We start from the raw sequence: 27,027 nt of genomic DNA on the forward strand, positions 1-27,027 counted from the left end.
CATCTGTGCCACTCCACTGAAAGGCTTTGGAATAACTGGGAGGGGAGTTAATGAATAGGGAATCAAGCAATAATTAACGTGATTTTTCTAGAGGCTGGAATTAGGCAAGTACTCCAAGTACTTTTTTAACTCTACAAATAATTGTCGCAATTAGAAGCAAATGACAGACACAATCTTATATCTAAAATAATCTGACATCCAACAGCCCCTGGATGTGAGGGAGCCTCTCCTGCTCTGGGAGACTATTTACAGCTCCATTAAAAAATAGCTAAGAGAATAAAATTGATCTGTCAAAAAAAGAAATGCAAAGTCAATGATAATCTTTCCATGTGGCAGTTTAATGAAAAGATGGAAACTTTAATTGCAGCTAAGCTTGATCCAAATTACAGCCTTTGGCACTCAGCTGAGAGCAGGATGGAGCTGGAAGCTGTGTGTGGAGCTGACGCCATCAGGGCTGAGCTGAACCACGACTCTGGGGCTGAAAGCACCACTTTGCCATCAGCCCAGCAGAGACAGGCTCCCTGGGACCCAGCCCGGGGCCTTTGTGTCTTTTAGAGCCACCTGAGAGCAAAAATGCAGAGCTGAGAATGCCCTTCGTGTCCCCTCCTCGGGGAGAAGGTGGGTCTGAGCTTTTCTCTTGCTTGCCAAGAGGGCTTGCATGGGGTTAATCCTTTGGCTCCTTCAGACACAGAACTGCCACTACTGCTGTGACTTCATGGATCTGTCTGGAAATGTGTGGCTTCCCCTTGCCTCCCTCCACATAACAACAAAAGCTTTCATTACTTCAATTAAAAAACAGAACCTAAAATAATCGACTGACTGAGGGACACCACCTTCAAGTACCTTGGACACCTCAGGCAGGACCTACCATGTTGCAGAATCATCAGATCCCTGGTCCCAAGGCGTGACCACACAGACAGGACAGTAAGTGTGACCCAGAGCATGGTCAGAGACAAGAACCTCAGCAGAGCTGCTGTGGGAGAGAAGCAGGGAAGACAAAAGGCAGTGGCAGGGGTTGGAGTTATCCAGGAGACAGAAGCAAATCTAGGAAGAGGTCAGGCTTGAAGGACAACAACAGGACCCAGGAGTAGGACACAGACTAAGAGACTGGAGACACCCCAAAAGGCAGCAGCTTGGTTGGGTACATGCCCAAGATCTCCCTGAGAGATCCCACCCCAGCAGGAAGGCAAGAGCTGTTCCAAGAAAAGACCTAAATAAAAGAACTGGGAAACAAAGCGAATGAACTTACATTTCACTTAAATTAAATAAATTATCAAATATTCCATCTTCTAATGTAGAAATCTGGTTGTGGCTTATATCTCTGTAAAAGAGGGAAAAGGAAACTTCATCACGTCTGTAGTCACCTCCTGGTCACTGCAGCTTTGTCACCATTTCCTGGGAGGGTGGGGAGGCCCTGGTGGAGTTTTCCTAGAGAACCTGTGGCTGCCCCATCCCTGGAAGTGTCCCAGGCCAGGTTGGATGGGGTTTGGAGCAACCTGGGCTAGGGGAAGGTGTCCCTGCCCATGGCAGGGGGTGGCATTGGATGGGCTTTAAGGTCCCTCCCAGCCCAACCCATTCTGGGATTCTGTGATATTCCACGCTCTAACACACATCTTGTGACAATTCTCATTCTCTGGCCTCGATCTCCTCTCCATCCAGCAGCACAGAGGGTCAAAATCCTGTCCAACCCTCAATGCCAATTAGCAAATCACTGCACTGAGCAGCTGAAGGCCTTGAGGAGGGAGCTGTGGACACCACTATCTGGGGCTCAGCAGAGGAGGCCAAACACAACAAAGTAACCTGTGAAAAACACCAGCACACGGGCAGGGCCCAGCTCAGCTCTGCAGAGGGGCTGCAGGACTGGGGGGCAAGGGGTACTCACAGCTTTGCCAGCGAAGTCAGGCTTCTGAATAGCTGAACATCTAAACCACTGATCTTGTTGTTGGAAAGATCCCTAGGGAAAGAAAACACCATTTTCAGCCTTTGTTCAACCCTGTTTTGTCACATCTCCATCACCAGACCTTAGAAGAGCCTCTCTCCGAACTCCAGCCAGGCTCCCAACTGGAAGTTTGGTGTGTTGAAGTGGAGCACTTTTCCCAGCCAAAGAAAACACCTTTCCCAACCATAAAGCATTTGCTCCTCATATAATGTGCAGACAGAGGTCAGGACTCTCATTGTGTGCCTCACCTGGAGCAATGACAGCCACGATAAACGTGGCACTAAACGTGATGCATCCTTTTAAAAAACAGTCAGGTCAAATATATGTTCAAAGAAGTCATTAAGAAATAATTTAGACTGAAGTAGTAATTAAGTTTAAGAAAAATTTAAGAGGAACTTCCAAGAGCATTTCTCGTGCCAAAGCCCTGATCAAGTAATTACACAATTGATGCGTCAATTCTACGTTTTAAAACATCTTTTTGTCTCTTTAGAAAAGCTTAAAATGGAAGAAGAAGCAACAAAGAATATTTTCCATTTGATATCAGGGCAGACTGTCCTTCTAAAAGGAACACTGCTTAAAAAAACCTCCACTCTCTCCCAGTAGCACCAGCTCATCCAAACCAAACCGTCCTGTCCAGCCCAGCTCTCTCCTCACCCCCCGTCCTCTTTCCCAATTTTAAATGTCACTCAGAGAGGTGAAAGTTTCGCTGATCAGCCTCCACTTGTTCCCAATAAAGTTCACATTTTGGCTTCAGACAAATCTCCTTTGGCCTAAACTTTCTTTTAGCAGCATCAAAACACTTACTCTGAGCCCATGTGATGGTCCTTATCCTTCCTGGATCTCCAGCAGAGCTCCAGGGAGCAGACAGGGCTGGACACACCGTGTCCTGCTCCCTCCTTTCTCACCTTTTACCCTACAGGCACCTCTCCTCACTTCCCCTGGCTGTCTCACTGCTTATTTTTACCCCTTAATCAATTAATCCTTGGTTTGATCTGACATTTAAACTTCATTTATCCAAATGAAAATAATTCTGCCAAACTGGCAGGAAAACTGTGTATGATTCCAGGAAACTCTGGGGGTAAGTAATGGGGATGGATGTCTCTCTAAAAGGTTTATTCTCCCTGATTTTGCTGTCTGGGAGTTCTTTGCCAAGCTGAGAGTGGATTCAGAAGAGCTCACCAGCAACACCAATACAGAAGTCCAAGAAATGTGCAAATTAAAAGCTCAACAAATCCACTGAAAAAGGATGTTAGCAAAAATATCTGATCACACCAGTGATCTTTGTCTCGGGGCAGCTGGGACAGCAGTGGAAGAGCACAGAGCACCCTTGGCTGAAGTGACACAGCTCACTGGGGGGCACATTCTGCACAGGGGACACCAAAGTCACCCCCAAACCCGTTTCCCGCTCCCATTTGGAAGACAAGCACCCAAGACAGCTCGGACTGGAATCCCAGCTGCTGCCAGCCCGGACAGACCCCTCCTCAGGGAGCTTCAGCTCCACTTCTCCTTGAGCATTCTCTGTACCTCGTACCCCTCTGGCCTTGCACCTTCCTGCAGTACTTGCCCCGTCCTGGAAAGGACCAGACCACCAACCAATTACCTGACAGGGAGAGCAGCACAAACATTCCTCTGCTCCTCTGAAAGACCTGGAAATCACCCATTTAGTTTTAGGCAGCACCTCAAGTCCACGACTGAAGGAAATGGTGTTCCAGCTCAGATGCCTTCCTGTTCCTTGCCCAGACAAGCAAAACCTCCAAAACAAACCATTCAGTTGCTACAAAAACAGGGCTCTGCCATTTCCAAGAGCCTCTCCCAAGTGCTGCTTGGCTGCAGGGAGGGGGGAATGCAGGGCAGCAGAAGCTCTCACCCTCAGAGATGGCACAATGGGCACCAAACCCTTGGGGCACCCAGCCCCAAGCCCTCCTTGCATCTCTCCCATCCTGCTGCTTCCCAGCTGGGAAGGGAAGGATTCCAGCAGGGCAGATCTGCTCTTCTCCATCCCTCTGCCATGATGCCAGGTGGGAGGGGTTGGTCCAGCGCTGTCCCCAGCCCTTTACAAACATCCTTTGTTGTTATTTCCATTCCATCTCAGAGGAAACTCTTAAACTTCAGATAAGGGGAAGCCAAGACCCAAATCCTTGACTCCCAGGGGTCAGTCAGCTTCACTGAATAAAGTTATCTGAAATGCAAGGACAGTGGAGCTGGGGAAGGGGCTGGAGCAGCAGGAGCAGCTGAGGGAGCTGGGGGGGCTCAGCCTGGAGCAAAGGAGGCTCAGGGGGGACCTTCTGGCTCTGCAACTCCCTGACAGGAGGGGGGAGCCGGGGGGATTTGGGCTCTGCTCCCAGGGAACAAGGGACAGGAGGAGAGGGAATGGCCTCAGGTTGTGCCAGGGGAGGTTGAGGTTGGATACTGGGAAAATTCCTTCACAGAAAGGACTGTCCAGCCCTGGCACAGCTGCCCAGGGCAGGGGTGGAGTCCCCAACCCTGGAGGGGTTTAAAAGCTGTGCAGATCTAGCACGTGGGGACATGGGTTAGTGGTGGCCTTGGTGTGCTGGGGGAATGGTTGGACCCAATTTTCGAAGCCTCCCCAACTCCGTTGGTGCTGAGCCTGCAAGGGAAGCAGAGCTCCTGCTGACAGGACAGGGAGAGCTGAGGAATGGTGGTGGATCCAGCGCCTGCCACCTCCAGCCACCAGTCAGGGAGCTGGGCTCCCAGCTGCCTGCCTGCCCTCTCCCACTGCCCCCTCTCCTGCTTGTGTGGAAAATCATATCATGCCTTCCTGGCATGGGAAAGGCGGCTGTGAACCAAGCTGGGCTGCAGCAAAGAAATAAACCAGGAAATACCGAGCAATAAAAGCCAAGGCAAAGGCTGTGGGACAGAGCTGAGCCTGGCGGTGCCACAAACTGCCACGACTGTATTTTCCCAGCCCACTGCCAGGCTGGAGGAAATTGGGAGCAGGTTCAAAGCAGAGCTGAAGCCAGCAGCAAACAAGGCTCTCCATTGACATGCTCTGCACATGCAGCCTGACGCCCTCCCCAGGAGGAGAAAGAAATTTGTAGTTTCCTGTGCCCCGGGGGATTTTGAGAATAGGCTGTGCTGCCTGGAAAAGGGCAGCTACAAGTCACAATTTCTTGGTCCTGCCTCAGTTTCCACACCCGTAAACTGGAGTTGTGCAGTGCCAGAGGAGGTTGGAAGGCTTCTCATGTTCTGTGAGATATGGGGCACCAAAACCCACCACCAGCTATGGTACAGGACAAGAGCTGTGTTACAGAGCTCCCCTTGCAGCTCCCCAAACACCCCAGCAAACACAGCCACGTTTCACTGACCAGCCTAGCAAAGGGAGGGTTTAAAATCCTTCTGGAAAAGGAGTTGGTTGTGCAAGGAAGGTGAAACTTTGGTTACGGGAACATTTAGTAATGAGGGCATCAAACTGAGCCTTGGGAGCCTTCAGCTCCATCCCAGCCCTGCTACCAAGTCCCTGTGTGATGCTGGGTGCATCCCTGAACCTCTCCAGAGCTGTGGATAACCACAGCCCACCTCCCTGGAGAGGATGGATCTGTGAGGACACCACCAGCCCAACCTCCTGCTGATGGGCTCGGGGAACCCGTGGGGGTACAGAGCACCGAGCACCAGCTCCTCACACAGGAGCACCGAGGATGGAAGTGAGCAAGAGGGCTCAGTGCCTCGCTCTGTCCCTCCAGGATGCTCAGACAGGCCCTGCAGAGCCCAGCTCAGGGTTATTTCTGCAGCACTGTGGTGGGCAGGTTTTTTTTGGTGCACTGCTGTTTGCTTCTTAATTCCACGGAACATATAATGTTCGGCAGAGGAGGGCCGGCCCCGCTGCCAAGCCTGATGTCATGCTCTCATTATGTCATTTGTGGGCCCGCTCTGTCCCCATCTCACAAACAGGGAGGGGAGGGGAGGGGGCAGCACTGGCCTGTGCCTTCCCCAGCCCTTTTGGTGCAGGGAGCCCAGCCAGAACAGTAATGGGAAAAGCATCCGGAGATGGAGGGGAGAGTGCAGAGAGGAGCCTCTGTGCAGGGGCTGGGGCGGGAGGAAAGAAGCTCCAGGTCTGTAAGCCATGATCAAAGCTGAGATTTTTGTGGGGCAGTGAAGCTCCAGAGGCACCAGGGAAAGACAGCTCCCAGCGACACCCAGCAAAGCCCAGCAGTGCTCCCAGCACTGCTCCCATTTCTCACCCCACCATCCAGGTTGTGGCTGCCCCAGCCCTGCAAGTGTCCAAGGCCAGGTTGGACGGGGCTTGGAGCGACCTGAGACAGTTGAAAGTGTCCCTGCCCATGGCAGGGGGGTTGTACCAGATGGTCTTTAAGGTCCCTTCCAACCCAAACTACTCCAGGATTCTATGCAAAGCCAGGCTGCACTGTCCACACCCTGCAAGCAGCGAGGACGAACGACAGAGGGACAGTGATGGCTGGTGAGACACAAGGAAGCCCCACTGCTTCCAGAGCCTTCCATCAGCTCACAGAGCCATAAATGCCCAGGAGATCCCCTGCACAGTCCAAATGCTGCCTGCCATGTTGCCATGGCAAACACTTCCCTGTCTCCAGGAAGAAAAGGCAGCGTGGTGCTGATCCTGCCTGACGTACAGAACAGACTTTCCAGAAAAGAGCAGGAAAAACTCTGTGTGCTTTTGCATGCTGGAGCCAGGAAAAATTAGAGGTTTTTGCTGATCTGATTCCTTTTTTCTTCGTCTTTTGGCTTGCACCTCTCCCAGAAAGCACAGCAGAAGTCACAGTGCTTGTGTGCAGAGGTGGGGATAGAGATTATTTCTACAGTGGCTACAGAAATCTGAAAAAAAATGGATTTTTCTGTGTGCTGGGCATGGGAAGCAATGCTGTGGTCTCAGTAGGCACAGGGACACCCTGGCTGGCAGGAACAGCCCCACAGCTCTCTCTCCTGCACCCTGAGCCCTCTGCCTTTCAGCACAGACAGGAGGGCAACAGCACATGGAGATCATCGCCAGCTACTGGCTTCAATCATGCTGAAGCAGGGATTTTCCAAGGCAAAAGGAGACCAGCTCCACCATACTCCACCTCCAAGAGTTGTAGCCCAGCACCAGGAGGGGCCTTTCTCTGGTGGCAGGCGGCTGTGAGCACCCTCATCTCTCCGAGGCTGACACAGCACGATGACAATTTATTAGCTCATTTTGAATTTATGAGTTTCAAATGCTGACCCAAGTCCTGGCTCTCTCTGAGGAATTTTTCCCAAAAGACATTTTCACAAATATTAATCTAAAACCAAAATGTTTTTCTTCCCACAGCAAAATCCTAACTGTTGATAGGAAAACGAAAGGCACAGAGAGGAGCATCTCTGCAACAATCTGCACACTCTGTGCCCTCCTGAAGAACCACAAAGCTCTCTCAATACGCCCTTGCAGGGCAGCTGTGCCAGGGGTGGGTTGGGTTTGACACCAAGCAGACCCAGATGCCCCTCCCAGCTTCTGCAGGACCATGAGCAGGTCACTCCATCACTGCAGACTCCCTGAGCAGTGGGATGAAGCCACACTCCTTCCTCACCTCCTTGCCTTGCCTTGTCCTGCTCAAGCCTCTCCCCGAGCACCAGAACAACACAACCCTTGGATCTGTGGGAGTAAATCCTACTTGTCTTGCTGGGTTGGGGCCACAGGCTCTTCACAGCTCAGGAAAAGGGGCTGGGAGAGCCTGTGCTTCAAGAAGCAGGGAAAGACTGAGCCCTGCATGAGTCTGAGCTGAGAGCTCAGGGCACCCCAGGTGACACAGCAGTCCCCTCCAGGTGCTGCTGGCCCACACTGCCCCTGCTCTTGTGCCTGTGCCTTATCCCTGGAGCAAATGGAGGAGGTGAGGCTGTTTGCACCTGCAGGATGCACAGTCCAAGCATTCCTGCCACAAGCAGGGGACCCCCACCATGGGCAGAGCATCCCAACCACAGCCAGGACATCCCAACCATGGCCAAGGCATCCCTGCCACAGCCAGGGCACCTCCATAATGGTCAGAGAATCCCAACCACAGCCAGGACATCCCAACCACGGCCAAGGCATCCCTGCCACAGCCAGGGTACTCCCCACCATGGCCAGGGCATTCCTTCCATGGCCAGGGCACTCCTGCCACAGCCAGAACCCTCACCATGGCCAGGGCATCCCAGTCATGGGCACGCATCCCCACCCCAGTCAGGATAAGCCCTCCCTCCAGGTGGGAGCTGTCTGCAGTGCAGCTGTGACTCCAGGAGCAGCTCCTCATATCCCCACAGCCAGCAGCTCTCTGCAGACTTTCCCAAATATGGTTACAAAGCTGGGCAGGGTGAAGCCACTGGAGCAGAGGGGCCGTGTTACCTCACAGAGCGACATCACACGCTGGCAGGGCCGGCCCAATGGCACCAGGAGCCCCATCCCTCTCCCCAGCCAGGGGGGCTCGGGGGGGCTCCCAGGACCTGCAGCACAGCTCCTCTTATGGGTTATTCTTACACTGAACTGACTTCATCTCCTCATTCCCAACACCCAAGCAATGGAGCCAAGGGCGAGGGGGGCACTGAGGTGTCACCAGGAGCCTCCTGTGCCTGTGGAGGTCAGGAGAACACTCCGGTGGGACAAGGAGCTGGATACAGGGATGGCCACTGCTATGACAGAGGCTCTTCATGCCACGTCCCACCTTCTGAGCCACCCAAGTGACCAGGAGCCAGCACGAGCCATGGTCCTTCCCCCACACCCAAGAGGTGACCTCGTGTGGCACAAACCGAGGATGAAATGGGCATCACCCGGCCCTGCGACATCGCGCCAGAGGATGGGAACAGGGAAAACCTTCGGCTTGGGAAAGCAGCAACCCAAATATTTAAGTCAAGCTGATGTCCATAATTAGTGCCGCACGTAAACGAGCTGTCTGCAGCTCCAGCCAGGGAAATGTCAGCCCTGCAAACACACATTTGTTTCATGGAAAATCGGCAAAGCAACCAAAGATGTGATAAATTCAAGTATCTTCCCAGTACACGTGGCAGGGCTCGAGCAGACTCTGTTAGGCGCCTGCAGCCCAAATCCAACCACTTTCCATGCAAGCCCCCACTTCTTCCCTCAAAACACACCTGCCCCCAGGTCCTGTGGCACTGCATGCCAACACACAGTTCTTCCAATGCCCAGCTCTGCTCTCCTGAAAACCCAGCATGTTTCCAAGTCAGCACATTGGAAGCCCAGGAATATTTGATTTTACCACAAAAAGTGAGCCCTCTGGAAGCTGTAATTTAGGGATTACACGGCTGAGCTACTTAGTGCCTAATCTTCCTTACAGAAGTGAAGAGTTTTCAATAAATGTTTAGGTATTGCTGATACTAATTCACCACCAGGACAGGGGATGGAGTACATAATCTTTTTTTATTACTCAATTTGTATTTATTTTAATGTGAGGCCTTTCCTTGGACAACTGTCCTTTGGGGTTGTTACCTCTCTGTGAGCAATAATAAAAATCCAATGCTATTTTCTCCCAGCACCATAAATCCTGCAATACACAAGAAACAAGAGTCCCAGACAAGGTTCACAGGATGCAGGAGGCTCGGGATGCTGCTGGACCAATAGCACTGATATGTCCCTGACACTGGAGCCGGAGCCAAGGGACACAGAGAACTCCAGAGGGGCTTCTCCAAAGCACACATCGAACGTTGCAAACACTGATAAAGTACAAAAAAATATTTACACGGCCTGTTCCCAGGAAACCCTCTGGGGTATCTGTGTTTTGTATCCCAAAAGGAACAAGGGAACAACTTGGGCATCATCGATACAGCACAAGAGCCACGAACCAGGGACTGTCTGATCCCTCCAGAATACCCTGAGGAGACCTGTAAAAAACCTCACGCCACTTCTGAGCTGAATTCAGAGAGCAAACGAGCTAAGAGAGAGGGAGATTGAAAAGGCAGTATCAGATCAAAAGTGATTTCTTCCAACAGCTGGGAACTAATCCTCTCATTTCTCCCACAGGGAGAACAGGCAGTTGGTCCCACCGGCACCACACGAACGGCAAACAAAGCCATGGGGCAGCAAAGCCCAGCCCTCACAGGGGCTCACACAACCCTGGCAAGGGCTGGGTTGGAAGGGACTCTTCCACCCCTGCAATGGGGACACTTTCCACTAGCCCAGGCTGCTCCAAGCCCTGTCCAACCTGAGCTCACAAAGCACTGAGGATTCAGGAGTGACACCAGCAGCCAGCCAAAGCCACCTCCCATGGCAGGTCAAGCACACACAGAGGGCACACGGGATCCAACCCAGTGTGAGACAGACAGCAAGTCTCACGATATACGCTGGTGCCAGTATTGAATTCCTTTAATACAAGTAGTGCTGATTTTTTCATTCCAGTTCCTGACAAATGCAGTCAAATTCAAAAATTTGAATTCTGAGTCAAATTCAAAAATTTGACTCAGAATTCAAATTCTGCCCTCTTACCAAAGGCAGATGTGCATTACATCAACATCAGCATCTTCATCTCCTCCATCTGTAAACTTACTTAAAAGGCAGAGGTTCGTGAGATCTATTTTCCATAAGTGGGTTTTCCATGTAGGCTGCCACTAATTACACTATCCCCTTTAATTGTTAGCTAATGCCATGCTATGCAATGTATTGTTTCTCCTTGGGATAGAAAATCAGGACACTGGGATAATCAGTGTTTGTACCATCCCATTTACCTTCCGTGAACACTGGCACCGTGTTCATTTTGATCCAGTCCTTGGGAATCTCCCTAATGCCCAAAAATCCATTAAAAGTGAACATTAATAGCCCAGAGGGCTCTTCAGCCAGATCTTTTAAAATTCTTGGATACAAAATACCTGAACTTGCTGGATAAAAAAGTCTAACATTAATAGCAGCTGTTTAACATCCTCCTCGGTTACTGTTGGAGTGGAAAGTGTTTCATCATCCTCATATGATACAAATACATCATGTGGCTTTATTCCAAATAGAAAACAGAAATATTTACTTAGAAGTCCTGTCTTTTCTGTATTTTCATTGATAATTTGACCGTGTCCATCTATTAACAGACCAGTATCATCTAACTCCTTCAATTCCCAATATACTCAAAAAACTCTTTACACTCCTCTCAACCAGTCTGGCCACAGAATTTTCCCTGGATTCTTTTGCTTATCAGTGTTTGATGGGCTCGAGTTCAGCCCACACTCATCACTACCACCATTTCTCTTTCCCAGTACTCTATCTTGTATATTTATTTTCCATAAGTGCCTCCGTTTCTTCTCCAGGCTCCCACAGCACTAGAAGCAGAGTTTCAAGCATCCACAGCTTCTCTGGGCAACCTGTGCCAGGGCCTCACCACCCTCACAGCCAAGAATTTCTTCCCAATATCCCATCTAACCCTGCCCTCTGGCAGTGGGAAGCCATTCCCCCTTGTCCTGTCACTCCAGGCCCTTGTCCAAAGTCCCTCTCCAGCTTTCCCTGTGTCCGTGACAGACAGCACCTTTAAGGAGTCCTCTTTAGGGACCTGATGCCCCTAACAGCTTTGTTCTCCCATTTCTTGCAGTAAAGGTGATAAGAAAAGAGAAAATCAGAGAAGTAAAAAAATTAGTGATCTCCTGGATCCTCCTATAATAAAAGGATCGGCCCCATCAGATATCCCTCAGGGATGGTTACAGCCTTAATTTGAAGCTGTTCCATAAAAAGCAACGTTCAGTGTTCTTTGCTCTTCAAGCAAACTATTTTTTTTGTGCAATTAAATTCCATCTTTCCATTTTCTCTAATTCTGGCACACCTACAGCTGCTTTGTCCTTGGCAGCACAACCCTTGGATACCTGCAGGACGTTAATCATAGAATCCCAAATCCAAGAATGGTTTGGGTTGGAAGGGACCTTAAAGCCCATCCAGTGCCACCCCCTGCCATGGGCAGGGACACCTTCCACTAGCCCAGGTTGCTCCAAGCCCTGTCCAACCTGGCCTTGGACACTTCCAGGGATGGGGCAGCCACAGCTTCTCTGGGCAACCTGTGCCAGGGCCTCACCACCCTCTGAGTAAAGAATTTCTTCCATCTAATCCCACTCTCTTCCAGTTTAAAACCAACAGACCCTGGAATGGTTTGGGTTGGGAGGGGCCTTAAAGATCACCTAGTTCCAACCCTCCTAATTTTCTCCCAAGAAGCCAAATTTTTCATAATTCTTCCAGAAGACCTCTTGCAGGACTATGTGGCACCACGTGAGAGCTGACTGTGAGAGCTCTCTGTGCCCAGCCCGTGTGCCCCTGCAGCCCAGCCCCAACCCCTCTGCAGCTCCGGCAGACGCCGGGTTTTACATCAGCAGGGCTGGGAGCGACATGCCCAGCCCGGGTACAGCTCCACGGGGCTCTGTGTGTGTGTTTGTTTGGGATTTTGTGAATAGGGCTGCTTAGCACGTTGAGTCCTCCCCGTGGGGATGATGTGTTAGAGCGGATTGGCTCGCTATTCCCCGAAGGAAACATCTGCACATTCCAGACACATTTTGTAACGGGAGTGAAACCCATCCTTGAAGTGAAATTTTACAGCCTCCACAGCGCAAAATAACGATCGCTGGCAAGGGCCAGTGGAAAAGTAATGTTTAAAATATTATTACAGGGAAGCGGCTGCCAGGGCCTCAAATTAATCACCCGAACGTGTCTCTGGAGCGGAGCGGCGCGTTATGTAACGCTCGCCCGGCTCCCGCCCGCAGCCGCTCCTCTCCAGCCCCATCCCGGTGCCCGCTCCCAGCCCTCAGCCAGGACAGAGCCAGGGACCCAGCACCCGCTGCCCGCACCCACCACGGCCTGGGGGCTGCCATCCCCTCCTGTGAGGTCTCTCTCAAGAGATTCCAGACAGGCCTGGGGTCCGCATTACTTCCAGGTGTCCAATTTTTCCTTGGATTAAAGAAAACCCCAGGAGAGACAAGGACAAGGGGTGTTTCTCCATCACCTCTGAAAAGCAGTGCCTGTCCCAGCCCTCTGCAGCAGAAAGAGCTGGAGGGAGCCCTGACTGCTTCCCACCATACTCTGCAGGGCAGGGAAGCTACAGGTCTGCTGGTTAAACTGGTTTGCTGGTGGGCACTGGTCTTCAGCCCACCTGGTCTGCTTGGGATGGCCTTGGGGCAGGTGACAGAACAGGGACATTGCCTGTGCATCGTCCTCCCCCTCACGCAGTGATCACTAACTGGCAGGATCCAAACATTATAAAAATGCAACTGATGTTCAAAAAAACCAAAAAAAGCCTCTAAAGGAAAGCAGGAACACAAACAGCAGTGGATGCAGACACAGCTACGGGGGAGGAAGAAACGAAATGCTTGGCAGCCTCCGCCAGCAGCAGGAGAAGGAGTGACACGAGTATGGAAGGGAAAGGAGCCCTGTGGCACAGCAACCAGGGAAAAGCCTGCAGGCCCTCAGGAAGGGACGTTCTCCCAGCAGAAACAAAAGCAAAGCTCTGCTATCCACCAGGCTGAAGATACCATAAACATAGCAAGAAACCACACTGATGAGGACATCGCTATCTCTGCTTGTCAGGGGATCCAGCCCTTCCAGGGGATGAGGACTCAGCCCAGCCTGTGCCAGATTTCTCTGTCTCTCCCAGGAACATGGAGGAACAGAGGTGCTCTGGTGGCAGGTAGGTCTGAGTCCTGGGTGGTCTCCCTGCAGAAGTTCCTTCTGAAGCTTGAGATAACAGTATTTCCATGATTCCCTGGGACAAAGGGCTTCCAAGTCACTGTTGTAAACATCTCTTTAGCACAAAGGCTCCATAATTCAAAGTCAGGCCCACGAATCCCTACTGGAACAGAAACACTCAAGGAATTCATTAAACAGCAGCTCTGGTTGACATTCTGAGCCATAAATCAGAGGTAAAACCCAGAGCCAGGCTGCTCTGCAACGGGACAGATGGAGCAAAGGGAATGTTCTGTGAGAGGCCAAAGGACTCCAAAAGGACAGGCCTTCCCCTAATCTCCCTCTCCCGGTGCTGGTACCGATAAGAGCCCCCCAGATTTTTTCAAATGTGGTTGTTTGGGTTGGAGGGCTCTGCTCTCAATATTTTTGGAGTGTGTTCTCTACTATGGAACCTTAAACATCTTCCTTCTGAAAACAAAAACCAATTAGAACCCAATATAGACCTGCAGGTTCCCGTACAAAAGGCATTTGCATGTTTCTGGCATTAATAATGTGTGTGGTTGGGCTGCTTCCTTTTAGCATTAGAAAGTCTTCTGTGATGCAGTCAGAATATTTCTGCTTAAAAAAAATGCTGATGTTCAGAGGCCCCAAAGTAGGTACAAAGGGAAGTGAGCAGCTTGTTGGGGCCCCGGCAGGACCCTGAGTGCAGCACCAGAACTGCCCCTCCAGAAGGCCTTGGGAACGGGTTTGGAAAACAGTAACTCATTTGTTCCCTGCACAAGATCATGGAATCCCAAATCCAAGAATGGTTTGGGTTGGAAGGGACCTTAAAGCCCATCCAGTGCCACCCCCTGCCACGGGCAGGGACACCTCCCACTAGCCCAGGTTGCTCCAACCTGGCCTTGGACACTTCCAGGGATCCAGGGGCAGCCACAGTTTCTCTGGGCAACCTGTGCCAGGGCCTCACCACCCTCCCAGGGAAGGATTTCTTCCCAATATCCAATCTAATCCAACTCTTCAGAGTTCTTTCAAGTCAGATCATGTGCAGGTGATGTACATTTCTGGTTCTTTCTGGACCACTGCCCACAGTAGCCTGCTCAGTGTCCTCCTCTGGACCCACCCAGACCAACAGACACCCCCAGGGATCCACTCACTTCCTCGTGTTGTACATTATGAGATGCCAACAGCCCCTCAGCATTCCAAGGGTTCAGGTGGCACAGGTGACACCTCGGCAGTGAGACAGCTGGAACAACCCGAGCCTGACACCACAGAAAGGAAGGTTCTGGATTTCATGGGTTAAACAGGACTTGTACATCCAATTCTCTTACCCACTCCTTTGAAAATTTGAACTCCAGATAGGAGAGAGCCAAAGCTTTTACATGATCTGCCTGAGACAAATAACTGTCCACACTTCTGCCAAATATCAGGAGCTGATAAATCCACTGTGCAACATATCTGGAGGTATGGGGTGGAGACCAAAGGACAGATCCCTGGAAAGAGCTTTGGAAGAATGCTTCAGTCGAGTCACAGGCTTATCCTGACCAGATGCAGCTGACCCTGAGATAACCTGCTTTATGCTGCTCCCCTCAGCTCAACTCTCCCCCTTGACAGGGACTGACCTCCACCTGTCCAGAGCAACAAAAACAATTTACCTCTGACCTCTGGCTCAGTCAGACCCTCCTGGGCTTGTCTCTGCTGGCTGCAAAACAGCTTCTGTGCTGCTTCACTGCAGCCCACACGACCTCCAGCAACAGAAGAACTTCCAGCTCCCAGCTCCTCATGCTCCAGGCTGAGGGGACAAGATGGGGCTGTGGAAAAAGCCACCACAGGCTGAGAACACAGATGTGTGCTTCTCAGGGAGAGCTTCCATGCTTCCCTGGGGAAGGACACTGATACAGGCTCTGATCCTCCACAACTTTCCCAGCTCGGTGCCAGGCATCATCCCATCCTGGCACAAGTGTCATCCCTACATGTATGTAGGCCACACGTGTCTCAGGTCAAGGACACGTTATCTCCAGAGCACCTGTTTCAACTCAGCCTGGGGGAAAAATAGGAGGAAACCACAGCAGCCATTCCATAGCCTGCAGGAAAGAGGCCTGGAAGTCCCAGTCTGCTTCCCAGGGGAACCACAGCAGGGACAGAGCTGGTGTGACAGACTGGCAGTGCCCACATCCCTCTCCTCACAAGGAGCTGCCTGCTCCTGCAGATTCCTTCCTCTGATCAGCTTTGGAAAAGGAATGTCTCTTCCTCAAATTAAACACATAATGGGGATACAGTCGGAGTGTCCAAGGCCAGGTTGGACAGAGCTTGGAGCAACCTGGGCTAGTGGAAGGTGTCCCTGCCCATGGCAGTGGGGTTGGAATCAGATGGTCTTTAAGGTCCCTTCCAACCCAAACCATTCCAGGATTCTATGATTTTTCTGTGAGGAATCAGAGAAAGGATAATTCCATTCACTTCAGACTACAGGTCACGCCAGGGATCTGTTAAAGGGATGATCACTACGGTGTCTGTTCCCTTCTCTCACAGGACCAACAACTATAATCCGCTCTTTGGAACATCATGTGGAATAAACTCGGGGGGGGGGGGGGGGGGGGAAAGAAGGTCTTGCAACTCTGCTAATCTTCCTAATGATTTAATACCTGCAAATCCTACTGGGAGGTATTGCTTTCCCGATCCCATTAAATGCTGCCGTATGAAACGTCTCACCACACTTCAGCATCCTACTGTGGATTTTGTTTTTAAACAAAGCCAGTTTCTCTGGAGACTGAGTAGGGGTTTCTGATCCCACAGCCCCACCAATTTTAAAAGATCTTCTAAAGGCCTGCCTGGGGGATTCCAATAAGTCCTGGCACAGATCCCTCAAATAGTAGCAAAGCTAAACAGGGTACGGCTGTTATTGTAGAGGTCTCTCCCTGCCAGCACAAATACACAGCCTGGACCATTCAACCTTTTACAGCAGGAAAGTCACGGACAGTTCATGATTCACAATCAGCATTTTTCCTTCCACTACAGCCACTCTTTTTCTTTAATTATTCCATCTTTCTGGCAAGCAGCCCTTCCCTGCAGTTTTTGTGATGTTTTTTCCCCCCGATTTCCTGATCACATTGACAAGGACAGGGCACATCCCAGAGTCCCCACTTTGATTTCTCTGTCTGCCCACGCTGCTGCATCAATGGTGAGATGCCCCAGGCTGTGGTTCAGCCAGCCAGGGCTGGCCATTCCACTGTGTACAAGACCAAAACAAAGCCTGTGAAACACTCTGTGCCCCCCAAGACCTCAGAATAAGGCTGAGGTGGTTTCAGGGGCCACGTTTGTGCTGGCTCTGTGCCCCAGGATGAACCTCACCCAAGTCAGCCTATACGATGGCCTTTTGTTTTTTCTTTGCATATGCAAACCCAAGAGATGTTTCTTTCTCAGGTCTATATGTACAGGTACATCAAACTTATTAAATATACCACATATATAAAATATAATAAATTATTGCCTACTCCCTACCCAAGCACACGCTGGGACCAACACTTGAGCTCATTGTTCCTCTCAGTAATCTTTCCCTGATTACTCAAATCCTCCTCAATTTGCAATTTCCCCAAGAGTTCCCAAGCACAGGTCCTGTGATGATCCACCTGAACTGCAGGTGTTTACTGCTGAGACTGCTAAGCCTGAACACCCAAAGGCATCACACACCAAAAAAGAAATGAACCATCAGAGACCCACCTGGACAGATGTTCCCAGAGCAGTCAGACATCTTACAAAAGAGAAAGTCACCCCCCTTACAGCTCACAGAGTTTTTTTTCTCAGTAAACAGATTAATTTGTTGTTGTTATTTCATTTTATGTTGAATAAAACAGACGCCCAAAGCCGAGCCCCCTCCCTGGCACACGGCGACTGAAACACTGACAGTGCTGAGAGGAGTCTCTGGGGAGGCTGATGCTTCACTGCAGGTGTGGGCAACTGTCTTGGACTACGGCTCAGCTCAATGACTGAACACAAAATTACTCTTTCCTACTCTTCATAAACAGGACATAAAAACCCACGAGGGCGATTGTGTCAGAGGGTGTTAGCGGTACATACAAACCACCAGCAAATCTGCTTTGTTTAACAGGGAAAGAAGAGCAACAAAACACCAAGCCAAGGCCAAGACAAATAAAATGGTACAGACAGAGTGGCCCAACAAGCCAGGGCGTGCAGTGTGCTCTGTGCCCTGCCAGCACCATCCACAGCCTCTGCTCCGATCTCTGTGAGACTGGAAGGCTCCCAAGAGCAGGTTTGGCACAGCAGGACACGTCTGATCCCTCCTCAGGCTCCACATGGAGACTCTGGACGGTCTCAGTAAACATCCTTGGTAAACTCTGGACACCACAGCAACACCAAGAAGTATGACACCCATAAATCAGCCCTTCCATCAGCTCTGCTGGCAGGAGGAGGATCTGCCCAGTTCCCGAGGCCCATCGCACCTCAGACAGCACCATCACTCCTCGGGATTTACGGCAGGCACCGAGTTAAGCTGCGTCTTTGGTCTCATGTTAAATCACCTTCTTGCCAAGGCTAAAAATTGCTCCATGTTGTAATCACAAACTGAGGCAGAAGAGCGAAATAATAAATTTCATTCCCATATAATAACAAGTTAGGTTTCCATAGCATCCCTCTTCCCCTCGGATCCAAAAGGACATTACTGACTGGCCTCGCTGCAGCAGGCTCTGTGCACAGGGATTATGTAATCCACCACAGCCACTGCTCTTAGGGGTGTAATCCAGCATTGCAGCAGAGTTTGAGATGGAAAGGATCACCAGTGCACTAGGAAAGGGATGCCATGGAGCAAGAACTGAATCCTCCATCCACTGCTTATGCGAGGGTGACTCTGATCCATGGTGTGCTCTCTGTACATCTGCCAGGTGAGAGTTGTTGCTTTCTGCTGACAAGACTAAACCCAGATCTCTCTGGGACAATGACAAATCATGGAATCTCAGAATTATTTAAGTTGGAAAATACCTCTGAGATTATCGGGACCACCCTGTGCCCCATCCCCACCTTGTCCCCCAGCCCAGAGCACTGAGCGCCATGGCCAGCCCTTCCTTGGGCACCTCCAGGGATGGGGACTCCACCCCTGCCCTGGGCACCCTCTTCCAATGCCTGACCACATTTTCCATGAAGAAATTTATCCTCATGTCCAACCTGAACCTCCTCTGGCACAACTTGAGGTCGTTCCCTCTCCTCCTGTCCCTTGTTCCCTGGGAGCAGAGCCCGACCCCCCCCCCCGGCTCCTCCCTCCTGTCAGGGAGTTGCAGAGCCAGAAGGTCCCCCCTGAGCCTCCTTTTCTCCAGGCTGAGCCCCCCCAGCTCCCTAAGCTGCTCCTGGTGCTCCAGCCCCTTCCCCAGCTCTGTTCCCTTCTCCGGACACACTCCAGCCCCTCAATGACTTGCAGCGAGGGGCCCAGAACTGGACAGAGCATTCGAGGTGTGAGCTCTCCAGTGCTGGAGCTCCCCCTCTTCAGCAGCAGCTCTCCCCGACTCAGCTCGGGGCCGTACAGCCCCACCAGACCCTGTGGGCAGGCAGAGCTGCTGGGAATGCTGCTTTCCTGCAGATGGAGAGCCATGGCCCGGGCACCTGTGGGCAGAAAAGGTCCTGGGTCATGCCCTAAAAGACAAAACAGGTCCCTTTTCAGCTCAGTCATGCTGGGATCACTGCCCAGTTGTGCCTGTTCACTCAGCACCAGCCCACGCTGGCTCACCCTGTCAGGACAAACAAGATCTGTGCCCCGCGTTAGCCAGGGGCAGGAAGACAAAGCCCCCAAGGCTTTTCCCAATAAGCAGTCTGCCTGTCCCATCTTGGCCCTTGGCAGACTATCAAAGGGCTCCTGTTTCCCTCCAAACAAAGCAAGGAGGAGCAGGCAGGACTGTGAGTGGGGCAGTGGGTGCAGAGGCTGTGCGGTGAGAGCTCCCAGCCCCGCGCACGCGTCCGAGCCCGAGGCACACAGACCTACAGACTGCCTGAGCTCCCTTTTTCCTTTCCAACATTTTCCATCCCCTCCTGCCAAGAAAGCTCCGAGAGCTGCCTGCCATGTCTGGCTAAAGCTCCCTGTGCAGAGTATTCCCAGCAAGCACAGCCTGCACACCCACACAGAGGGACCGCACCAGCCACCTCCATAGGGCCCTGTCCTTGCTCCTCATCGAGGGGCTCAGACTCTTCTGACAGCCTAGAAAGGACTCAGGGAGACTGAGAGGTCTCTCAAGTACATCAGCCACTCTGGGTGCTCCATAGGGAGGGCAGCTCCCCAGCTCCTACGGGGTTTGGAAGCTTTCTAAGGTAGAGGGATGATGCTGAGGCTGACAGTGGATGAAGTGAATCACAGAATCATGGAATGGTTTGGGGGTTAGAAGGGACCTTAAAGTTCATCTCATTCCATCCCCCTGTCATGGGCAGGGATGCCTTCCACTAGATCAGGCTGCTCACAGCTCCATCCAACCTGGCCTTGGACACTTCCAGGGATGGGAAGAGGGAAGGGAAGGCACTGGAAGCGAGATAACCACCGTTTGTCCATGCTCAGCCTGGGTTTTAACTGCAGGAAGAGGTTTGTACTCGTGACTGGTGTTCCCCTGTAGCACACAAAGACACATCACAGAATCGCCACAGTAGAAAAAGACCTGTAAGATCAGAGTCTCAGAGGCCTGAGCATGGATTTCATATATTTTTACCACATTCAGAATCATCAAATATCAAGACGTTTTTGTGAAGCGACCTGGAGCCCTAGCTCCTACATTCAGACTCATTTGAGCAAATAAAAATTTGCATCTGTGTCTTGTGTGTTGAGGTTTTTTCTTAATTTCCTGCTGTGTGAAACAGGAGGAGCAATAAAATCAAATCCTTGGAAACAAATGACAAACGTTTAACGAGTAAAAAGAAATCCCAACACCTTCCTAGGCTGTTTATGTCACAGCTACTCCATGCATGGCTCTTTCCACAGGTAGAGGAACAGGTTCCAAGTCCGGACTTCCTCACTTTTATGGGTTTAAATTGGATGCCACTCGACATTTAAGGCCATTGTTGAACTGCTAACACATTTTGCAGCATGACTAACACCAACTGGCTTATTTTTCACTCACATTTGGCTATTTTTTCTCTCTATCTGCCTGTCACAGCAGACAGGAGAGCAGCAGAGTAGCAGGTGAGTGACAGAGTGTGCTGGGTGTGCAAGAGCTGGGACAGGAGTTCTCTAGTAAACCCACCACTGAAAAGGTGTAGGGACAAGATGCTGCATTTCCCAATTCAGAGAGCAAAAGGGAGTGTAAATATGGCTTTCCTTCAGCTAAAGGGCAACTGCAACTGTGGAATGGTAGAGAGAAAACAGTGAAGAGCAACAGAAATTAAAGTAGGAAGGTGTCCCTCAGCGAAGGCTGCAGGGCCTCTCCTGACCTAGCGAGGATCTTCTGCACTTGCAGCAATGCTCCTGGAATCAATCCTTGGCCCTGTGCTTCCAGGACATTGGGGATTTTCTTCCTCCCTCGCTTTTTTTCTGAGCAGTGGCCAGCAGACACTGGTTGACTGTGGGCACTGAACTGGCCGGAGCTTGGCAGCAGGGATGGGGGCAGGCCCGGGACACGGGCAGTGGTTTATGGAACACCCTGTGGAATCAACACTTTCACTACCAGGAAAAGTCTTTCACAACTGTGGATTTGGGTGACTTCAGAATTCTCCCTCCAGGACCTCTCCCCTCCCTTGCCAGACTGTGGCTTCATCTTAATGGACGAGGCAAACCAGGCTGGGAACATCACTAATGGCATGGACAGAACTGGGAGAGACTTCCCAAGAAATGCAACCACAAAGCTGGTTCCAGGAGCCCCTCCCTGCACAACAGCTGCTCCCAGAGGATCCTGGAAACAGCCAGCAGGCTCATCCTACCTGGGAGCTCAGTCTCAGAAAAAAAACTGCAAGAATCTGTTGCCAAGGAAGAGGGTAAATCTGCCACCGGTTGGGCACATCACACCCCAGCTCTTCAACCACCCCGTAACCACCATCGCTGACTCTGCAACCACTCTTCTGCCTCAGGAAGAGGCATAAACAAGCTCAGGGACAAAAATTCTCAAGGTCTGAGTGATGCCCAGGAGGTGAATCAGGGCTGGGAGAGAGAGGAGGGCACACTCAGATTCCTGGATTGACAGAAAACTCTGTCTGGTACAGAATTCAGATCAGCCTTGGGTTACCCACAGATTAAATATTTACCTCTAAACAGCAGAGATGACATACAATCCATCTGATCACATGATCAATCCTCTAAAATTGACCCTCGAGATTTCAGCTGGTTTTTAGCAACCTCAAGGCCTGTATCAACCTCGCTGGAATGCCAACCAACTCCTGTATCTGCTCCCACAGTAGGTGGCTCTAGACAACCCACTTTTACCCCAAAAACAATTAGCAGATATACTCAACCTTGACACAAAAGAAGTGGAAAGCCATCTCCTGGAATCACAACATTAAATCATGACCTCTACCTTTTCCTTCCCTTTTATTTTGCTGAAGTCTTTTATTCCTCTATATCTCCTTATTGAGAGGTTTAGATGCCTCCAGATGTCTCCTACATGGGAGTTCAGGTTCAAAACATAGAAGGCAACAACATTTGGCCTTTTTTGGTTTATTTTTAATCTCAAGATTTATGAGAGGTAGCTGACTCATGTTTTGGCTGGCTGGGCTGGACTCTAGTAAGTAATTGCATCCTTCTATTCTATTAATTAAGATAAGTTTTCCCACTTCTGTTTGAGTTGTTGGTGATGGACTACTGCAAGAAAAATACACATCTCTGCCTTGGGTCTCAGGCAGGTGAAAGGCCAGACACTTCCTTCTCCAGTCCCTGGCCCAAGCATCCGAAGTGAAAGGTGCAGATATATCAAATATCCCAGCCCTGCTCAGCTCTATCAGATCATTCAAGCGTCTCCTCTCACAGGGGAGCTCCACCCTCAGCACAAGGCAAGGAATCCTACACACACCAGGGCTACTGTGACTTGTTAAGTATGGTTTTGCTTCACATACCCCCATTTCCTTTCCAGCAAGGCACCAAAAAAAAATACTGAGGAGAGAGTGTGCAGCTGAGGAATTCAGTGAATGATTAACTCCATCCTACCTATTAACCATGGCTCTCCATTCCCTCACGCCCCACAGGAGCCCCAGTTCCCGGCAGCAGAGCCGTGCCAGCATCTGATACCCACTGGTTTGGCCTGGGGAGTCCTCAGGTGATGTGGACGGTTCTTGCTTTGAGTTACAACCCATTAAGTGCAGTAATGATTAATCCAGAGCCCTGGCACAGATTCATGATGAAATGCTGCTCCTCTTGTCACACCTAATGTACCTAAATGAGTCCTGTGGCCTGGAAGTCACCGGTCTCTGTGTCACAGACCTGCTGAGGCACGACCTCCACGGACACCAGGAGCAGGGCCAGGGCAGGGCCAGCTCTTCACAAGGAGGCAAAGGGGTGCAATGGCCAGATGTTGCTCTCTGCACTCCAAAACAACCCAAATCTCAGCTGTGCTGCCTTTGGGACTAGGACAGAGCAGATGCAGCTCTGCCAGCCTGAAGAAGCTTCAGGAGCAGCTGGATGCACGTGCACCCCCAGCACGTCATCACACTGCCAGACCTTCACATGGGATTGGCCCCACGTGCAATCCCACGTGCCTGTCACACTCAGCTGCACCTCAGAAGACTGGGAGGGCTCAGGGCTGGGCTCAGACACAAACTCCCTGTGTGACCTCAGGCAACTCCCCTACTCCATGCATCGAGCTCTTACAGCCTTACCCAGCTGAAAAATAGGAAGGGTAGGTTCAGGCTGGACATCAGGAAGAATTGCTTCTGGTTGTCAAGAATTAGAACAGGCTGCTCAGGGAGGTGGTGGAGTCCCCATCCCTGGAGGTGTTCCAGAAACGTGGATGTGGCACTTGGGGATGCAGTTTAGTGGTGAACACGAGGGTGCTGGGGGAATGGTTGGACTAGATGGTCTTAAAGGGCTTTTCCAACCTTTATGATTCCACGATTCTACTGCCAGACAGCCCGTGAGCCAGCAAGAATTAGGACCTCAAGAAGTTAAAAGAAACAAGTGTAAAAGTTGATTTGCAGCCAGAAGGAAGACTGGCCCATCCCTGCCACAAGCCTGTGTCTAATCCCAACAGCGAGCTCAAGCTCCTGCTGAGGGATTTTCTGCTCTAGATTCAATAAAGGAAAAAACTGCTGCTGCTGAAACATGTTTCATGTTGCTGAGGACCAAAGCCCTCCCCTGACAGCCGAGCTCGAGGCTGCCCGGGCAGCAGCACCATGGAGACGTGGCTCCTCATGCCCTTCACCCAGTTTGATTAGGCAGAGGATCAAGACATCCTCAAACTCCAGTTGGAATAGAGAAACACACCCCTAAGGAGGGGGAAAGGGCCAGTCCCCTCTCCCTCCAATCAGCCATCACTAAACAAACAACTCACAGCGGGGACCTTGTCCTACACGCTACAGCCAAGAGCTACTGACTGCCCCATCCCAAACCCGGAGTCAGCAGGCCCAGCCCTGCATTCCCAAGGCACAGCAGCAGCTCACCCAGCCCAGGACATTGGGTGGCTCTTGGAGCTGAGTCCAACCTCACTGCGAGGCACTCTGCACATCCATCCCTGTGTTTGCTGCCTGGTGCCTTTCTCCAGGATGCTCCTGTGAGGAAAACACTCCCAGTCCCATGTCCTTCCACCCCAAGGAGCCCACAGGGAACAGCCATGTTCCTCTCAGGAACTAGTCCCTCGCCTTGGGCTGGAGTCAATGCCTGACTTCCCACTTGGGGCTGGGATGTCTGTTTGGGAAACCGATGGCACAGCCATGAAACAAAAAATAAAGTCGGGCAGAAAACCAAACTTTTTTTTTCAGATGCTTTGAAAGCAAAATGAATGGTTCTCTAGCTCTGAGAGCACAGTGGGATCCTGCTGGCTCCAGACCTGCCACACAGGATGTATCCGCAAAGCACAAGGCTGTGTGTTTGGTTTGGAGGATGAGGAAGAGGAAGTTGAAGTAAAAGCAGGGGTGGAAAGGCAGGACCAAGGGTACCAGTGAGCCTGTCAAAGTGAGTCCACATCTCTGTTCTGCTGCCCTGGTGTTCATCTTGCTCAGAGTGAAGACTCATCCTTCCAAGAGCTGGTATAGGATGTTTTACTGCCTTCTCAAAAGGATGGCAGAGCACCAGGCAAGCAGAAATTAGAAATCCAGGTCATTTATCCAGCAGCCAAGCACTCAAGCCCTCCACAAGCATTTAATTCCCATAAATAAGCAGGACAATACTCCCAGTCCCATTGCTCAGTCAGGGCAGCTGATGCAGAGGAATCACTGACAGCCCAGCCCACACCACCAGGGTCAAACTGAAAACAAAACCCAGAGTCCTGCTTCCCCCTCCCTGTTCCAGCTGTTAGACAACACTGCCCCCAGTAGCTCGGCTTTCTTCCCAAACCAAGGTATGCACTTCAACTCCCTGATTGTGGAGCAGAGAAGGACAGAGGGAAGCAATCCCTGGCGTTGTACACAGCCTCCATGGCTGCTGCAGAACCCAGCAGCTTCCAGGAGCTGCAGAACAAGCCAAGAAATGGAACACCAGCTCCATTGCCATTTCCCCACTCTATGAGAATGGAGGAATTGTGGTCAGTCTGCACAGGGAGGAAAAGGTGCCCCAGAGCACCCACCTGCAAAAGGAGAGGATCCACAGCAGGGCTGCCTGCCCTCAAAATGGGGATTGGTCAAAGGCTGGACTCGATGATCTTGCAGGTCTTTCCCAACCTAAATGATTCCATGATTCTGTGAAAAGATCCAGGACTCTCCCACGACTTATGAAACGTGTTTGCCAAGCTACAGAGTGGATCTACTTCAGGGGAAGCCGTGGGTGCTGTGGGAGCGGGGCTGTTGGAGATGAATTCCCAAACTTTCCCAGTTCTCTCTGAAGTTACCGGATCAAGCTACAGACTTGGATGTGTCATGGCTAATCCACAGGAAGACAGAGCAGCAGTGGGCTCTGATGGCTTGTTTTAGAGAGGTGATGGCCAGCTGTAATTAACCCTTTAATTGCTGCAAAGACTGAACTGTGCCGAGGGTAACACTCCAATCTGAGTGGCTGCACATGGGTCACTGTACACAATGCAAAGCAAATCCAACTTTATGCAAATTAAACTTGTGGCTGTACCAGATGCAATCTGTGCATCTCATCAGAAATTAAATTATCCAAGGCCAGTGACATTGCTACCTTGACAGTTCACTCTCCTGCACTGGCAAGGCAGAGTTTTCCAAGAAATGGCTGATTGCTGGATGCAGTGAGTGACAAGAGGGAAAGCAGCGAGGGCTTTGGGGCTCACAGTTCATGGTCAGGCTGTTGGGCTACTAGAGTTGTTATTTTGTGTTGTATGAAGCACAGATTCAGGAGCCAGTGATGCTCCTGGCACTCCCTGCAGAAAATAGGGTGTGTCTTCCCCCTCAATTAAAACTCGGGAATTGTGTTGTGTCAGTCCAGCAGAACCTCAAGTGCCACCCAGACAGTTTAAGCTTTGTCTCCATGGTGTTGCCTGATCTGTGCTATGCCCTGCAACAGCTTTGCTGCACACAGGGGCAGCAGTTTTCCTCTTTAATTTTCCTTAATAAAGCCCTTCCTTACTGCTGTAGAAACACAATCCACCACAGATATCACCTACAGTGAATTTTCTTAACACAACTCAAAGACTAACACAATCCAACCCTTGGCCTCTTCTAGCTTTTGTTTTCCCACTTCAGTTTTGTCTACACTAAATTTTTTAAGACTCCTGATCCAAACTTTGCATCGATCCGTGCAATCAGAGGCTGCAGAGCCGAGTCTATAAAGCCACTGACTTCATGTTTTCCCTCTGTAGGAGTAAAATAACGCTCCCACACTCCGATGGAAACCTTTGCTCTGCACAGATTTAATTCATTACTTATGAATCTCTGGCCAACGCCACTCTGCTCATGGCAATGGCTCTCTACTTCCAGTCGCCTCCCAAGCCTGGGAAGACAGGGAATCTTCTTTTTACCCTTTAGTGAAGGAGCTGAGATGGGATCCTGACTAATGGCTTCACCAACTCACTGCTCATGTTAACAGTCCTTCCACAGAAAATCACCCAGGTAGCAACAACGAGCTGCCCTCTACAACTGCTTTACAGAGGGTTGGTCAGGAGCCAGGATATTTTCCAAGGGAACCTCTTATCCCAGGGAATCACTCTGCATCATATTTCCGATGAGCACTGCGTTTTGTTTCAGGGAACAGGAGATTTCTTTTTTTGTGCTATGCTTGGGTGCAAGGGCAGTTCTGCGACACAAATCAGTGAGGGGTCACTGTACATCCTGCTGGAATCATTTACAGACCGGAACAGCAGCAGCTTTGCCAACACCTCAATGGCAAGTGCCCATATTCCAAACCTCTGGTTTTTTTCAGGATTGCCTGGACCACCTGCAGGTCTCAGGTAAGAGCTGCCCCTTTGCTGTGCCTGCACTGTGCCCAAGCTATGAGATCCCAGAG

The 27,027-nt window shown here is 50.9% G+C and overlaps 1 protein-coding gene across 3 annotated transcripts in view; it reads right to left on the bottom strand.

Moving 5' to 3' along the window:
* PKD1 (polycystin 1, transient receptor potential channel interacting) overlaps positions 1 to 27,027 on the bottom strand; it is an 83,443-nt gene that overhangs the window by 47,437 nt on the left and 8,979 nt on the right. For all 3 annotated transcript variants that reach the window (XM_064673408.1, XM_064673407.1, XM_064673406.1), the window contains exons 2-3: positions 1,883 to 1,954; positions 1,250 to 1,321 (exon numbers count right to left, since the gene is read on the bottom strand). In XM_064673408.1, the coding sequence (XP_064529478.1) occupies positions 1,250 to 1,321; positions 1,883 to 1,954 (144 nt within the window). The remainder of the gene's footprint in view (positions 1 to 1,249; positions 1,322 to 1,882; positions 1,955 to 27,027) is intronic.

This window comes from Pseudopipra pipra, chromosome 16 (genome assembly GCF_036250125.1).
Source record: "Pseudopipra pipra isolate bDixPip1 chromosome 16, bDixPip1.hap1, whole genome shotgun sequence".
Classification (NCBI taxonomy): Eukaryota; Metazoa; Chordata; class Aves; order Passeriformes; family Pipridae; genus Pseudopipra; species Pseudopipra pipra.